This window comes from Phocoena sinus, chromosome X (assembly GCF_008692025.1).
Source record: "Phocoena sinus isolate mPhoSin1 chromosome X, mPhoSin1.pri, whole genome shotgun sequence".
NCBI classification, from domain to species: Eukaryota; Metazoa; Chordata; class Mammalia; order Artiodactyla; family Phocoenidae; genus Phocoena; species Phocoena sinus.
In genome coordinates this window covers 125,765,735-125,783,785 of record NC_045784.1, presented here as the reverse complement: position 1 = coordinate 125,783,785, position 18,051 = coordinate 125,765,735, and the positions used below count along the sequence as shown (strand labels likewise).

Below are 18,051 nucleotides of genomic sequence, written 5' to 3'. Positions count from 1 at the left end.
CTTTTATGGCCTTTGTAATGCTAAAGTCTGATGCTGCTAATGCCAGTCCGAGACGATCAGGGCATGGGAGAGCCGTGTCCGGATCTAACCCAGCTTCAAAACCCAGGCATCACAGACCGTCCTGCTGCCAGAGTATAACAGACATTACATGCTTCAAGCTGCGTAAATCAAACATCAGGATAACATGCAAGGAAACATCAAGGAGATGTTTACCTGGCTCTATGAATATGTACTGGAGGGGGCTCTGGAGTTGGGCCACCACACATTCTAGAAGCCTTTGGAATAGGTCAAATTGTGGATAGGTTAAAACTTCAAAGATGGCAATTTTAATAAACCTGTCAATACAATTTCGTTGTTAAAAAAACATTTGTGACTGGTTCGGCTACTCATATTGAAAGAGAAGCACCAGGTCTGTATCTTTAGATCTTTCACTGGACTGAAAACACAGCATCAATAACTGCTTCTCAGCTGTAAATGAAAATTGATTCCAGGTTTAACCCCTCATTTTCAGGAGTTCTTTCAATCCCGAGAAACATAAGAAGAAAAATGGACCAAAAGGAAAACTGCAGGTTCAGTGGTTATGAGGGGCGAGGGTGTGCAGAGAACCCCACACCGATGCACATGCAGGAAGCCCGTCCTACTGGATCGTGCTGTGCTCAGGCCAGACCCCAGGGGACTCATCACAGCATCGCTGCCTGCCGTGCATGACTGGGTTGAAAATGGCAATTCAATAACTGTTGTACGGAGAAGGCCAGGGTTGGGTTTCATATTTATGATGCCAAGAGTGGCAGCTGAGAAGGAAAACGCAGTCAGCTGGCTAATGGACATCATGGAGCCGCCCCATATCCCAACCATGCTATTGTTTTAAATTTTTATTGAAATATAGTTCATTTACAAAAAAGAATATGTGTGAGAGTGTGTGTGTGTGTGTGTGTGTGTGTGTGTGTGTGTGTGTATAACTGAATCACTCTGCTGTACATCCAACCCTGTTACTGATAGCTGACTTCAAAAACAAAACAGAACATACTGCAACTCGTATGTTCACGCAGACTAAGTTCAAAACACTGCATCCAATTCAAACACTGTTCTGGAACATTCCAATGTCCGATGTCAACTTTAAGTAATTATTTATTTCCCACTCAGGGGAAGTTCCTGAGAGAAAACCAAGGTGAGAGTAGAGTGTCACAGCAGACCGTTATAGCCTTTCTCCAGGGCACAGTGAGAACTCAGAAAGAGAAATAAGAACTGCGATCCGAAGGTATGACTCAGCTCTCCACCCATGTCAGTCCTTTGAGGAAAAACTCTTTTTCAGAGACACATAATTTTCCTGGAGGACTTGGTGCAGTGTCATTGGCAACCTGGCCTTTCTTCCTGGGATGTCTAGGTTAAAACTTGTCAGAGCTCAGAGGGGAGGAAACGTCATTCATACCCAATGGATGTCTTTTGGGTGCAGTTAGGACATTCAAGCCAGTTCCTAGCAGATCCCTCTGGGCACCAAGGCCAAAATGAAGGGCAAGATCTATTTACCAATGGACCCCAAAGAGGGGGCTTCCAGTTAATGTTTAAAAGGGCCATAAGGAAGAACAACCTCCGATCTGCGTAGCGTTTGGCTTTCAAAGCATTTTCCTATACACGATCTTCATCTCGTCCTCACAGTACTCCAATGCGTTAGGCGACAGCGCTTTATTCTAGTGTACTGGCGAGAGATCTGAGACTTTGAGATGTTAGGTGACTTGCCCGATGTCACGCAACTATTACGTGACAGAGCTGGGATTGAAGCCCAGGCTTTTCTAGTCCAAAAACCATGCTCTTTTTAAACCGTTAAAAAAATCTGAAGTATAGTTAATTTACAGTTTGTATTAGTTTCAGGTGTACAGCAAAGTGATTCAATTATACTTACATATATTGGTTTCTAGATTCTTTTCCATGATAGGTTATTACAAGACATTGAGTAGAGCTCCCTGTGCTATACAGAAGGTCCTTGTTGCTTATCTGTTTTATACACAGTAGTGTGTATCTGATAATCCCAAACTCCTAATTTATCCCTCCCCACCCCCTTTGGTGGCCATACGTTTGCAAAAGCCATATGCACTCAACGACCACACTTACAGCTCCTCATGGCTATAGGTGCACAGCTAATACATGTTAGGACCCAGTGAAGTAGGTGCTATTGCTACCTCTGTTAACCTCCGTTTTACAGATACTTAGGTCTTTAGCCCAAGGTCAACCAGCAAGTGACAGAGCCAGGATTCAAACCCATTTGACTACACGCCTATGCTCTCTCGCTCACTCTCCTCCATGGCGCCACACTACTGATGTCCAAGCCACATGGACACAGCTGCTTCCCAAATAGTCCCAACCGAGGGAGCAAAATGCAATGGGGAATGTGGAGAGAGCACGCAAACTTTGAACAAATATTTTCAGGGTACAATCACCATGGCTTTTCCACTGAAACTATGGGCGTATGTGACTGAGCATCTCTGACTTTAAAGAATCACCAGAAGGTAAAATAGCTTGTTAAAAATATATTTTCCATCCCCGAGTCTCTATGGCCGACAATTTGGCATCTTTAATTTGTATATTACGCTTCTCCCCTTCAGGCTTCCTGCTGTATCTTCCCGTTTGCAGGAGTAATACTTAGCATTTAAACACATCCTAATTGTTCTATTGGTGTCTGTGCACAGGACCCGCTCAGCACGGCCAATACTGCCGTCGGGGGTGCTCGTGGTGGGGCAGGGAGCGGGGAGAGTGTTCTGCTTACGAGAGACTTGGGACTGAAATGTCAAATTAGAAACGGACACATCTCAACCCCGTGTTTCATTTTCATACGTGCATTTGCAATGCATTCTCTTGGGATTCTTTATGTCGTAAACCATAGCATTAGGTCTTAAGAGCTTTGGGGAAAAGATTGGTGTGTACTCACCAAATCTGGGCAATTTGGGTGCAATGATTATGCACGAGATGATCTGAGGATGTCTCCAGAAAGCTAATGGCTTTTTTATCGAACCACATGTGTCTGAATGTAGCTACCAGGTTCTGAGAACGTTTCTGAGTATAATGACGGCTCAAACCAATGGTGTGGTCTGGTCCCTTGGACACATCATTTATCGTACCAATGCATTTGTTCGGATGCTTTTCCCTCCAATCATCCTGCCACAAATAGATGTGGCCGGAGATGTGATGGTCCCAATTACAAGATGAGAGAATAGTACCATATGACCTATGTGGCACCATGTCATCTCACCTGAAAAGAAAACGATTTTGGTGGTTCCTCAATAAGTTAAACATAAATTACCATAGGACTCAACAATTCCACTTCTAGGGGGAAGAGTCAAAGGAACTGAAAAAAATTAAAAGATTCAATTCAAAAGAACTGAAAACAGGTGTTCAACAAAAATATATACTGTATCCACAAAGGCTCACAGGAACTCTATTTGCAAAGCCAAAAGGTGGACCCAAATGTCCATCAACTGATGAATGGATGAACAAAAGGCAGTATATATCCATATGACGGAATAGTATTTAGCCACAAAAAAGGAATGGAGCACTGATCCAGGCTACAACATGGATGCACCTAGAAAACATGATGCTAAGTGAAAGAAGCCAGACACAAAAGGTCACGATGTTGTACGATTTCATTCAAACGAAACAGGCAAATCCATAGAGACAGAAAGTAAATTAGTGGTTGTCGAGGGCTGGGGAGTAACTGCTTAATGCACGATTTCCTTTTGGGGTGAGGAAAATCTTCTGGAACTGGTGTTGGATCCACAACCTTGTGAATGGACTAAATGCCACTGAATTGTAGACTTTAAAAGGGTGAGTTTTATGTTATGTGGATTTTACCACCACGACAAAAAAAGGAAAATGGTGTCAATCCACACATATTTGAAAAAGAATACTGGGCTTCAGAAAGCCAGGACTCAGCAAAACTTGCTGTCACTGTGGCCCGTGCTACTGCAAAAGCGTCCTCTCCCGGCCTTCAGGCTTCGGGCTTTGTAACTAGTCCTGGAACTCGAGGGCTCATTTGCGAATGTTTATAACCTTGCTCCCGCTTCTTGCTTCCTGGACCCAGCTAGGGGGAAGTAAGCTGTCATTTTGCCTTACCTCAGATATCCCAGTTCAACCTCCCCTTCAAATGAGCTCTGTGGGGAAGGCGTGGCAGGCTAAGGGCCGCGGGCCACAGAGAGCTTCCCACTCACCGACCGGGATTACCTGAGGGCCTCGGCATTGACACGGTCACCGCATACATCCTAAAACCCCAGATGATTCAGGCCAACTGACCTGATGCCACTTCTTCAGGTAAATACAGAAAATAACAACTCGAGAAGCCAAAAAAGGAGACTGCACTTGTATAATCACATAGAGAAGACGTCAACACGCAAACTCTACCTTCACTTACTGTTGATGACTTGCTTGAAGCATTTTCATTAAAATGTCATCTTGCATCTGTCAAAATCAATGACCTAGGACTCGGGGGGAGGGGTTATTTACCATTATAATGTTCTCCCGTTGCGGAGCACAGGCTCCGGACGCGCAGGCTCAGCGGCCACGGCTCACGGGCCCAGCCGCTCCGCGGCACGTGGGATCCTCCCGGACCGGGGCACGAACCCGCGTCCCCTGCATCGGCAGGCGGACTCTCAACCACTGCGCCACCAGGGAAGTCCCATTATAATGTTCTGGTCACTGGCATATTAAATGCAGAAAGCAGGAATGGCAGACACGGGAATTTAAGTGTGCATTTTACATTTGCTCTGGAGTCCATGACCCAGGTGGGAAAGGGATTGCTTGCATTCAGTAAACGTACCACAAGCCCCCTGGGAGACGACCGTGTTTGTTCTTGATAAAGCACCAAAGCTGCAAAGATGCAATTTTTACATATTATCCAAAATGCAAGCAGAATAAAGCGGAGAAAGTAAGGGAGAGGGAAGTTTTGGCTACATAACATTGAAGAAGTACTCAATTTTAAAATTACGCGTTATGGTAGGAGTTCTCGTGCGGTCAAAAACTGCAGATGAAAATGGAGTAGATAAGCCTTGAAGAGTCTTCCCTAAGCTTTTTTCTTTGCAGGCTCCTCGGAAAATATTTAGTGAATATGGAATTCTGTATTTGTTAACTATCTTGAAACACTAGTGCGTGAGCATTCCTTGAAACACCCTGGTTTCAGTTCTATAACTTAGATTTCACGGCAGAAAGAACATGGTCAGGTATTGGCTTTAAGAAAAGGCGATCCTTCTGTGTTCCTTATTTGAGGCTCTCAGCACACCCAGGAGGACCCCACACGCGAGACAGTTTTCTGTCCCAGAGAAAACACATCGGCATCACTGATATCACACACTACACTACCATTCTCACGACTCATACATGATACTTGGCTTTTTCAAATCAAGGGGTGCAGCCTCATTGGAAACGCTGAACACACACATTCTTGCCATCTAATCTGGCGGTCACTACTGTAAATACTCGTGACGCAGAATGGAAGAAAACAGGGCGGCGGCAAGTTTTTGCCAAATGCCTTTCGCCTGAAGGCTCATGTGAGCCGCAAGCTGCTGGGCACTGACGGTCAGCTGTGTCCTGAAGTGGCACCCGTGGGAAAGGTGAACGGAGCAGTCACGTTTATACCGCAAGGAATGAATGAATGAGTGTGGGCGCTAGGCCTCGTGGTGGAGTCACTACGGGAAAGTTACACCGCACTCAAGACCACACTTAGTCCAGGAGAGGGAAAGATGTGAAAGTGTGAGCTGATTCGACCTGTTCCAGGGCACTATGCCTGCCCTTGCTTCTCTCCCTCTCTCCAAAGTTCACAGATGAAGCGGGTAGGCTTCTGGAGGGCAAAACCATTCCAGGTCCTCTAGCTCCCTCCCCGTGGGTCCCAAACCGAGCCCTAGACTGGTCCTACCTGGTAGAGCTCAGTGGCAGTGCACTGAGTGGTCAAGGTCTTCACGGGTTCAAGGTCATCTTCATCGCTGCTCAGCTTAAGGTCGTCTTCAAGCATCCTACAAAAAAAGCCGAGTGGCACTGACGTTAAAAAGCGTCTTTTCTAAATCATCCTCAGATACATCTTGCGACGAGGATAAAATATTGGAGCTCCAATCTGACAGCTGCAATTCTGTCAGAGGTGCAGAGGGAACCAAGATTCTTTCAGCTAATTAGATATTTGAGCTCTTATATTTCTGTCAGAATCTGCACACATCCTGCCCCTCTACCTTCCCCTAAATCAAGGGGGGGAAAAAAGCACTATTTCAGCATCTCCAGAGATGACTGGAGTCTATATATTTTTACTACTGAAAGTGTAATAAACGTACAGATCAATCACTGTGGAGGTGGAACGTGCCGGTGGATCTCTACAGGAAAAGATGCTCCAAGTCTCCCATGAAAGAATAGGGGCATGACGGCAGCCCCTAGCTCTAGAGGCTGTCGTCAAAGTCTGCGGGGCCTCTCCGGATGGCGGAGGCAAATGGCCCGGTGAATCTCCACTGCCTTTCCGTGTCCTCTGCACAGTGGAAGCTCGGTGGCCACAAAATAGCTGGGCGAGAAATGGCTAGTCATTAACCTTTTGATATATGACCCATCTCTTCCCGTAAAATTTGATCCCAGAGACGTAAGCCCATGACGTGGATAAGAAATCTTTCTCTCCTAAGGCAAGGTACCTGAAAAATACGAGTGGTCTGAATTTGGGTGATGAACTATAGCACTTTCAAAATTGTTTATCGAGCACACAGAGCCTTCAGTTTCTATGGGGATATTAATTCCAGTGCCACCCGCTCTCCAGCTCCAAGTCTAAGCTACAGCAGGAAGAGTGACTTATTACCTTAAAATTCCAGTTACACTCCTTTCAAAGACCAACTGGCGTTAATATTTTTTTATTTCTTAAACGCAGGTTTAGACCTCATCCCCAGCCTCTCTGGACTGATTACTAGTTTCTGAGCACGCTTTGCTCTTTCTTGCTTCCAGACTCTGCGCCAGGCTCAGCTCCCAGGCTAGAAGTCCCTTCTTCAACTCTGGAAGTCCTATTTTTTCCTCCACGGCTCAGTCAGATCCCACCTCCGCCACAAAAGCTTTTGAGGAAGAATCCCTCTTCCCTCTCCCCACCCCAGCTCCGGCTGATGCCAGCTCCAGCTGTCCCCCGAGCACCGCCCCCAGCCCCCAGTTCCCACGTGCACAGGCGCGGTACCTTATCTACCTCTGCCTTCTGCACAGCGTCTTCCCAGAAACGATACAGTCCACCAGCCTCATTTTGCAGACAAGCAAAGAAAGGTTCCGAGAGGCGAAGTGCTTTGCTCAAGGTCACACAGCTACTTAGTGCTAGAGCCCGTCCTAAAACTCCCACCTCCTGATTCCCACCTACGTGTTATTTCCAGAAGGGAAGCTGGAAAGCGAAAGGCAGCTTCTAATTTGATAAATAGGGGAGCGTGTTATGTCAGAGGTTATGTCCAAATGTTAGAAAGAGATTCAGGTCGGAGTGGGTTCCAGAAACTCTCCAAAGAAAGCCCAGCTCCTCCACTTTCATGCTCAGCCACATAAGACCAGGATGTGTTCACCGAGGTCTGAAACCCGAAGACGGATATAAAGGATGATTGGTGGGAAGGACAGTTGTTAGAGTTGGTTTCAGATAAACGAAATTTGCAGGATTTATGACTGTCCTTCAAGAGACTAATGGATGTTTGGAAGATCTTAGAGGAGACAAAATGTATCTTGGCATTGCTTTCACAGTTGCAGGCTTATAACTCTGAACAAATAATTCTTTACAGTACATCGTGCTACATGAAGACAGTATCATTCTCACAAGCTTAGAACTCAAACGTTTAAAAACAACCTATGCTGGGCTTCATTTTCTGTGTGTGTACGTGTGTATGTGTGTGTGTGTGAATACAGTGTTAATTTACACCTAAGTGTTCAGCAAAATAAATGATAAATGATTCTTACCCTTTAGAGGATCCATTTCTGTGTCAGGGAAGGTGCTAAGTATTTGACCAGCAGCATGTAATTTGTGATTTGGACCTTACGAAGGAAGTTCCCATAGTAATGATAATGATTAGTCCCATTTTCCAGATGGAAACGCTGAGGCCTAGGGAGGTCAGGGAACTTGTTCATGGTCACACAGCTCGGAAATCACGGTGGCAAACATGGAACCCAGACCATCTCCAGCCAGAACTTGAGAGTATATAATGTATTCCTAGAGGATGTAACTTACAAAGGACAGAATATGAAATAAAATCAACAGCAACAACAAAAGCCCCACAAAATGAAACAAAACATATTGACCTGGGATCAAGATGTTTGGGTTCAACTGCGGGCGAATCATAAACTCTGATACCTTGGGTAAGTCATTTGCTGTCTCTGCACCTCATCTGTGTCCCCCATCCGTTAAAGGGGATAATAATTAAACTTTTTCACACGGTGGTGGTGGTGAGCATAACATGAATTAATGCATGTGAAATGCTTTATGAAAACGCAAAATAATGCAGGGTACCATTTATTAGTTTAGAAACATCACCACAGTCAGAAAATAATGTACAGCATTGATACTGTTAGCAAGTAATCACAAGTCAACTCTTAGTGAGATTTTGTTCCTCTCATTTTAGTTTGCCAAGCAACCTGAAGGTAAGCCGTGGTGACTCGGCAAACGTGTCAGTGTCTCAAGGCTGGATCCACGAAGGGGCTCAGGGTCTTCAGGCTACCCTCCGTCAGTTAGAACCAGAGCGTGGAGACCGGAACTCAGCACTTATTTGACTCTCCAATCAGCTCTGTAAGATCTTAATATGGAAATGAAAGACCCTCCAATGTACAGCTCTGGGAATAGGCAGGCAATCTGTACGGTGATTGACATTAAACATCTCCCGTGCAAGAAGCCTGGTATGGATCTGGTTGTTAATAAAGGACAGTCTGATGCACAGATTCAAGTCCCGGCAAACACAAATCAAGGAAGTCACTGAGAAGGCAAACTAATGCGCTCTCTCTGGAGGTGTTAAGCATTCATTTCATTCCACCCCTTCCCTGACCTATTAAGCTTTATTATTGAATCTACATGGACTTGTTTGCGTTTCCATCCATAGCTAATGCTGAACATTCCTCTAGGGAAAGTGGAGGATTATGAAAGATTTGGGATTTAATTATCATAGCAGCACCATTCATGCCCATCGCAGTTGAGGTGGTCTCAGCAGAAAAATGGTAATCTCTTTTCATGAGGTTATAATTCCATAGATTCAGCACACACCGGACAGCCCCAGATGTGAACAGACCATGCTGACGTGAACGTCTGCCTACGCGTGTGGTCGTCAACAACAACAACAACGACTGTTCTTCCACTTTTCAATTGGATGAAAACAGAACAAAGCAGCCCTCCTCAGTGACTTCAGATGTTTGTTCCGGATCTAGTGGTTCACGAGGTCTGCCTTTGTGTGAAAACTCTGTTTTTATTTTTACTATGACTTATCATTTCTTGAGTATCAAGAAGTAAAGTAGTCCATAAAAACTGTGTCGACAAAACAAAGTCCTGGTCCTAGAAAAGCTCCAATACTGAAAGTTGGGGCAGATGAGATGGAATGAACAAAAAGAAGACTGGGGAGGGCTTGGAGGAGAAAGGAGAACCATGTTCAGGGTCTTCTCTGTTCCTAATGCTCTGGGCCTCGAGCTGATCCTGGTGGCCTCAGAGGGCTCTTGGCACTGGGACATCCTAGGACACTACGGTGTGACAGGCCCCATGTTACTTATAACTGTAACATCTGCTCTCCAGAAACATTGCTCCTTCACAGAGCGGAAAGCTCGGGTGATTTTGAAGAGGAAAAAATAGAGAGCTAAAAACATTATTCCGGAAGGTTCTATGGAAATGAAGACTTTAGTTGTGGCAGCGTGAGCCTCAGAGCAAGGGCTTGAGAGCCAGACAGACCTGAGTTCAAATACTGGATTTTCTAATGGGTTTGCTCTCTTGAACTAGTTAATAAAACTCTTTGAATCTCAATTTTCTCACATGTTAAAATCAGTAACAATAATACCTACTTTGGAGAATTTTGGGAAGGATTAGAAAAAGAAAGTTTATACAAATTGCCTAGGAGTCAATACGGGTAGCTATTGCTTTCATCTTGGTTATTATTGCTATTGTTGCTATTATTACCTGAGCGATGGTGCTGTAGAGTTTGGAACAATTTTTTTACAAAGCTCTGGTGGTGACTCAAAGACTGGCAGAGGCACCAGCTAGCAGGCATCATTGGAAGCCCCTGACCAGGTGAGGAGAGGTTCAGAGATCCTTAAGGAGTTTGGAAAGTTTCTGGGCTTGGATTTATTCTCTAGAATGTTCTAAACACATCATGGCTATTTGGGGTTTCCTGAGATCCTCCCGGAGTGCCTAAGATCCCCTGGATATCTGAAGGCCAGTTGCAAGAGGAAACACCCAGACAGTTTCAAGCGAGAGTTTAAAAAAAAAAAAAAAAAAGAGTGGCTCTGACGTCCTGCCCCTTATACTGTGCAACGACCTGCGGATTCAGAGAAAGGGGCCAAGGAGGGCCCCCACTGGACGCTGTGCTCACCTTGGGCACTGTCTTTGGGCCTGCCACCCTCAGGAGGCTGTTCCAAGACACACGTGACTTTAACCTTTGTATGTAAGACTGGGCTTCGGAGGCTGTTAGTTGATACGGAATCCTCGCTCAGAAGCAACCTTCCGAACCCTGAGTGGTTCTCCGGGCTTGTAAGCCTACACAGTGCCTTTCTGTGAATTTCAAAATGGTGCCCCTCCGGGCAGACAGCCCATCAGGCGCATTACTTATTATGGGCTGGATTCCAGCTTCCAGGTGTCAGTGGAAGTAGCTGCCATGTTGGGGGCTGATGCGCAGATGGACTACGGCTCTTACCGTTGGAAGTGCCTAGAGTGCTACTTGTCTCACCCGTCACCAGGTGCAGATACCTACTACATCCCTAAAGTACGGCCACAGCCTTTGTCTGATGCTTTTAGGCATTCATTTCTACTCTTCAGTAGCTTTAATCGTTTTGAGTTCTGCCAGTTAGGAGTTGCCCTGTGCTGTCTTGTAGCTTCCATCTAGTAGCCTGAGCCCTGTTCTCTATAAGCCACACTGGGAGACTGGACGTGGAATGGGGATGGGAGGTAGAGCCAGTGCTGCTATTTCCATCGTGCAGGGGAGGGAAGGAGGCTGTTCCGGTCAGGTTCTAGGCTCTCAAAAATTGAGAACCATAGCTTTTGTCCCAACTATTTTGGGGCTTTCAGAGGACTAGCTTAAATTACCATTGTCCCCATAAGTATTCAGAGCTGATAGCAATCAAGTGTTTTGTTGTTGCCTTTGGCTCCCAATGAAAAACACAGCTGAGGTGGGCTGGGCATCCCAGAGAGTCTGGGGGATGCCTGAAGACCTGAGCCTTCTTGTCAGGTAGCCTCTTACCGTGGGCCCTTTTCTAGAATAGTATCTTAGTCCTGTTGACTCCTTAAAGGACACTTCCTCTTCATAAAGTAGGCTGGGAGGAATGAAACACGACCTGATTAGAGTTACTCACGGAATTCTGTATTTCCCTACCTAGCGCTTCGTAGTCTCTGCAGCACCGAATCATTTGTGGGTAGTAAGGCAGGTGACGAGGAAGAGGCTGTGATATTTTTCAAAGTATTCATTCTGTTTCCCTGACGTGAAGGGGCTCAGGCTCTTTTCTCGGGAGAAGCTGCATTTAATTTTCTCAAGGTTTTAACTTAAAAGTCAGATTCCGTGAGCACCCCACTGGGGATCCTGGAAATTCTGAGTCTGAGGGCTGAGGCAGTGACAAATAGTTGGAAGATCCAGACTATATTCTACGGAGATAAATCTCCAAGATCTATCAGGTGGGACCTCTGGCCTGGTGTCTCCCAGTGGGCCCACAGCCTGGGTCCAAACTAGATCACGCACCCTGCCATGGGCAGGCAGACCAGAGAAGGAGACCAGAAGATACCTGTAGCTGACGGCGTTCTCAGGGTTTCAGAAAGTGGGCATCTCATGTGCTTACTGTGGTTCCTGAACGAGAGAACTGAGAGTTCCCTTAGGGCCCATCTAGTCCAGGTTTTGGCAAACTGAGGCCTTCAGTCCAAACTAGCCTTCCCTCTGTTCTTGTACCGCCTGTGAGTTAAGATGATTGGTTTTCACATTTTTAAAGGGTTGAGAAAAAATCAAAAGAAGAATAATATTTCATGAGATATGAAAATTATATGGCATTCAAATTTCCTTATCCGTTAACAAGGTCAAATTGGAACATACCACACCCATTCACGTACATATCACCTGTGCTCTTGTGCCGCAATGGCCGAGTTCAGTAGCCGTAACAGAGGACATAAGGCCCCAAAAGCCCGAAATATTTACTATCTGAGCCTTTACGTAAAAAAGTTTGCTGACGCCTGCTGTAAACCAATGGTTTTCAAACTTTCCTACACACACGAATCCTCCCCTGCCAGGTGAAATCTTCTAAGAAACCCATGCTTAAAGATTAAAGCCACGGCGCTTTGCTCACAGCCAGGTTGGGCGACCTCTGGGGTACCCCAGGGATTAGATGAACGTAGTGTAAAAACGATCATCTGGTCAAGTCTTATTTGTTGGAGGTAATTACGGCTCCACGGATATTCACAGGATTTAGTTAGAGGACACGAGTTACTTAACCTCTCTGAACCTCAGTTTATTCCTCTGTGCAACAGGAATAAAAAGAATATCTATCTCAGAGATTCGGGGAATGCCGAATAGTCTGTTTGGCTCGAGTCCTGAGTACAGACAAGGCAACAGCAGGAGATAAAAGAGTAAACATCCTGTTTCTAGCTGCACATGTGGTATACATGGATTTATATCTACATCGCATACATAAGCCAAAGCTAGTAATGTGAGCCTTGATGTATACGACTATTGACTTGTATCAGACTGCCACCTCTTCATCCTTGGACTTCCTTAGAATTGATCAATTCAGCACAATACCAGTGTCCTGCTCCATGGGCATTCTTTTGAATTTGATTTTCATTTTCTTGGTATATTTCTCTGGGTTATGTAATTTTCTCTGAATGTGGGGACTCAAGTTATCATGCAAATGACAAACTGCCTAATAGAATTCAGTTGGCTTTCAAGAATGTTACATACACCAAAACACTATTGTATCATTTTTTAGGGGTGTGTGTAAAAACATCTAAGAGTGGATTTCCCTGGAGAAGATCATAAACCAGTGAAGCAACCTGGACCTGAAAACAGCTGCTGGGATAATTCCAAAGGGGACGAGAGAATCTTTCGTTTTAAAAACTATCCCGAGGATGCATCGTGATAGTAGATGGTGCAACTCTTCAGTAGCACTGTACGTGTCATCTTGAATGAATTTCCTTTGAGTCATATTAGGTGATATGGAAAGTCATCCATGCGGAGTAATAGGGATTCATTCAAGACCATTTACTGGGCCTGGTATTTGCGGGTGAGACAATGTTGCACAGTTTTTGGAGTTGAGCTGTGCTGAATTTAAGCCCCAGCTCTAAGACATACTGAGTGTGGACTGGGGCAAGTTACCTACCATAGCTTCAGTTTCCTAATCTGTACCATGGAAACAATAATAGTACCTATTCCAGAAGGTTGGTATGAGGATTAGATGAGATTATGTATGTAAGATGGTTGGTAAACACTCAGTCACTTGCCATGACTGTGCTTGGCCCTGGGGTGGCAACTATGTGGATGACATGGTCCCTTCCCCTAATAAACTCGCACTTTAAGAAGCACAAAGACCTGATAAACAAACAATAACAATGTAATGTTGTACGTTCAATGTCAGAGGCACGTAAGAAGGGACTCAAAGAAGGAACGTCGAAGTCTACCCGGAGAGTCCGGTGAAGGCTACCCAGAAGCAGTGGCCTTCGAGTAATGCCTCCAAGGCAGAACGAACTGCCAGGGAAGGAAGGAAAGAGCAGCCTGGGGAGAACAAGCAGAGGAACCAAGAGAACTGAGGTTTGGGGAAGAGTGGGGTGCTTGGTCTGGCTGGAATATACTACATGTCGGCACTAGCGAACAGGCCTGAGTCTAAGGAGGTAGCTGGGGTGAGACCGGACCTTGCCTTTGCTCTAAAGAATGACGGGGAGGGGAAAGGACCACAGTTTTTAAGCAGAGGAGGGACGTGGAGAGCCAGAGGCAGAGATCTCTGAGAGCAAAGAACCTAGATCGACGGGAAGAAGGAGGTAGCACGGATACCTGTTGGACCACCATTGTCGTAGTCCAGGGAACAGGGCACTGACAGTCAGGTTGGGGGAGAGAAGGGACCAGGTTCTACAGACATGCTGGCATTAGAATCAATGGAATTGGGACACTGACGGACGATCCTCTCGTCCACTGTCTTTCCAGCCACTCTGAGGGCACTGAACGTATGTCACGAACTCTGCCCATCTCCCAAGCACACACACACTCCCTCACACTGGGCTGGCCCTCTCTCTTGATTAGCGTCCCCTCCTTGTCCCACGGCTTGGCTACCTACCCTAGGACCTTGGCTACCAGGGCAGAAGGAGCGTCTCTCGTACTCAACCTTTCTTTCTGGAGACACATCTCACAAGTTCTGCGACCACGGCTGATTAGAGACTAGAAACCCCTGTGGTTCCTCCCAAAGTACCTCCCAATCACACCGGGTACTTCATTACTTGTCTCTCCACATCAGCTCCTAATTGGTAAAGGATTAAGTAAAGAACTCCTTTATCAAGCTGGTCCATTAATCTCCATCTAAGGAAACTCTTCAAAACAACTGAAATATTAAGTTGCTATTAAGCACCCTACAACCCGTGCCTGCTGACAGCCCCTGTGTCTTCCATTAAACTCGATGGGAGCTGGGACCAATTCTTAGTTATATCCGAGGCGCTGCAAATCCTCAGCCGCTGATAACACAGCACTTTAGCTTGGAGTGCATTAAACTGTTTCTCAAACCCCTTTCTAGAGAAAGGCTGTCGAGAAGGGATGTTTACCTGAATTGACACAGCAGATGGGATTTCCTGGAGGCCAACGCATAAAGAATTCACATTTTCTTTCACATTGTTTAAGCACAATAGTCAAACCTGACAATTTAGGCCCATCTAAAATCTTGACAGCAATGTTGCCCAGTTGTTTATGAAAATCCCACCTGGTTTATAGGCTCAGCTCTTTCTGTTTCATCTAAAGGACACCCCTCTCCCAACACACACACACACACACACACACACACACACACACACACACACACACACACTTTTGTTTAGGGTAAAAGGAGGCAGACTGTCTTATAACCCATACTGACAGTGTTTCAACCCTATAAAATCCTACAGCTGGACTTTCTTGGGGCACATGGAGCCCAGGGCCCCCGTGAGCATCCCATCAGGTGAGCATAGGTGAGCACCTGTCATGCACACACATACAAGACAGGGTGAGGCCTGAGTGATTTGACTGGTAAAGATCCAGCCAGTCGCTCTTCGAGTCAGGCAGTTGAGTACTTACATAACGAAAGTAAGGAAGGTGCGCCAGCTCCGCGGTCCTTGTCCCACACAGCAAAAAGGACACCATTAAAACCAGTGGGACCCGATGACGGCAGAGCGAGCTGTACGATATTCTGTGATTGAGGAGCCCACTCTAGACTTCCATTAAGAGGGTTCATAGGCGAGGGAGTGGGACAGAATGTTCCATACCTCATCAAAACCTGGGAGGTAATTGTGTCATCACAGGCCCCCAGAGGAGATGGGGGGTGAGTGGGAGACGGCCTTGGAGTACACCCTCAAGATCTTCTTGTGCCCTCCCGTCCTGGGACGATCGCTAGGTGTTCTGCCAACACTCAGATTATCTGTGGCTCAAGCCTCGTCCTACCTGGCCTATTGGAATACCTGCGGGGTGTCCACAGCGCCACAGCAGAGCTGTTTCCCTACACTGCCAGACATCCTAGTCAGTGGCTCACTACTCCTTAGGGGACCTGCTTTTCAGATCTGGGACCATGCTGAACACACTCATTTACTAAGGTTTCACGTCAAACGTGCTGCCTACGTTGAAGTTCTAACAAAGGCTAGGAAGAAGCTTCATTACCAGAAGCAGAACAATAGCTATTGCACTTGCTTCTCCGCTAGGAGTGATGAATGTGGGCTGAGCTAGCCATAGCTCCAGTCCGAGGACACACACCTTCAAGAACTAGCCAGTATTCAGAATCCTTGGAGACCAGTGACTTGCCTCTTTGCACAGCCAGCTGAGTTGCACGTGGCTTCTCAGCACAGGGCAGGGCTCGTTGTAGAGCCTGAGGCTGCTCTGTAGTCAGAGAGGCCCAGGTTCAAACCCCCACTAGCTGTGTCACCTTGGATCAAATCCGTTTAACTTCCGTGAGTCCCTTGGTGAAAGGGGGATCCTAACAGCATCACCGTATAGGATTGCTCTAACTATTAAATGAGATAACCCTAACACATAGGAATCACCCCCATCTTTATCATTTATTGTGATTCTTGGACCAAGATAGTTCAGCCTGGATTATCCTGAACACATCAGACGCCACTTTTATTCGGAAACAAGTAAAATTAGAGAAGTGTGTTCTCACATTAAAGCAAAAGTTGCAGGAAGGAAAAGAACTGTACCCCAGCCACAAATAGCTTTTGCATGTCAGAGGTAGAAGCAGATCAATTTTTTGAGTACAAAGAGAGTCTATTAATATTATTATATCCACTTTTTCAAATCTGTAAAATTCAAATCTACATAAAATACAACTGAACTGCAGATCATAAAATGTTAACCTACCAGATTCCAGGAGTGCATAAACAGTTTGATATCAAGATGTCTATTTGTATGCTACATCATGTCATCAACAAATAAAATGATAAAAAACATATGATCACCTCAATAGATGCCAAACACACACCAGATGAAATTTCATACCTATTCCTGATTCAGAGCTTTCAAAACTAGGTAGAGAAGGATACCTCCTTTCTGGATAAGGACTGTATAATGGAAACTGTCAATCTAAAGTTACGTTTTAGTAGGTTAAAAGGTTTAATCAATTTTTAAACATGTATTTTAAAACAAAAATGGGATTGCAGATGACTGTTTCAAGTGTTTCTAAAAATCTGTATTAATGTTGATTCACTGGGTAGGCAGAAGGAACACAAACAGACTAATATCATCCAATGACACCATTTGTTCTGATAATGACTCCAATTTAAACCGTTTTGAGGCATCACATATGGCTTCCACGAGGAATTCTTTCCATGTAGGTAAAGACAAAATTAGAAAGTCACATGAAAACCCTCAGTTTCCACTTCCACATTTCATAAAGTATTAATCATTTAAAAACACATCCCCATTTTATTGGCATTTGTATCTGCCTACAAGCTTCATAAATGCAGAGATGCTGGGTAACACGACCGAAAATTTGATCCTATTGTTTTAACAAAATGAGAATTGTTTTAGAAGGGGCTCCACAATGTCTGGGCATATATTTCTCTAAGTAACAGTATGAGGCAAGCATTTCCCCCAGGAATTCAACATTTATGTTGATGCACTTGGCTGCAGAGCCAATCCTGCACTGGCTCTAATACAGAGGAATTTTCTGAACATTTTGAGTAATGGGACTGAAATAATTTAACGGTCCTTCTGTGCATGTTAAATTAGTTGCATGATATATTTAGCTTTTGCAGAAAACTTGTTTACACTATAAATTACAGCACATGGCATAATCACATTGATGCGGAAAGCCAGCCATGTTGAATCATTTTGGCCATCTCTCTCCAAACTTCAACTTGGTGCAAATGAATTCTCTGTGGCTCACCAACACAGCGTGGGTGTTTCTTAACACTGGGACCCTGATGAATCCGTGTAAGGCCATCATCTTAGCACTGCCACTGTCTCCATAAGAAGAGCTGAGTTTCTGAGATGGGAAGATTTTCAAGATAACTGAGTGGCATACAGATCCAAATCATTATGTACTACCACTTATCAATGGATTTAGGAGGGACTGACCTTCTGATTCTGAAACACAGAAATAACCCAGGTGCCTAATGATTAAGAACACTGGTAAATCTAATCTCCTAAGAGGGTGACACTACATAAAGGCGAGAGCAAAGATTTGGGAGTTGCACGGACTAGG

General features: G+C 45.2%; 1 protein-coding gene across 4 annotated transcripts in view; it reads right to left on the bottom strand.

Moving 5' to 3' along the window:
- AFF2 (AF4/FMR2 family member 2) overlaps positions 1-18,051 on the bottom strand; it is a 495,614-nt gene that overhangs the window by 101,273 nt on the left and 376,290 nt on the right. For all 4 annotated transcript variants that reach the window (XM_032620526.1, XM_032620528.1, XM_032620527.1 and 1 more), the window contains one exon: positions 5,897-5,993. In XM_032620526.1, the coding sequence (XP_032476417.1) occupies positions 5,897-5,993 (97 nt within the window). The remainder of the gene's footprint in view (positions 1-5,896; positions 5,994-18,051) is intronic.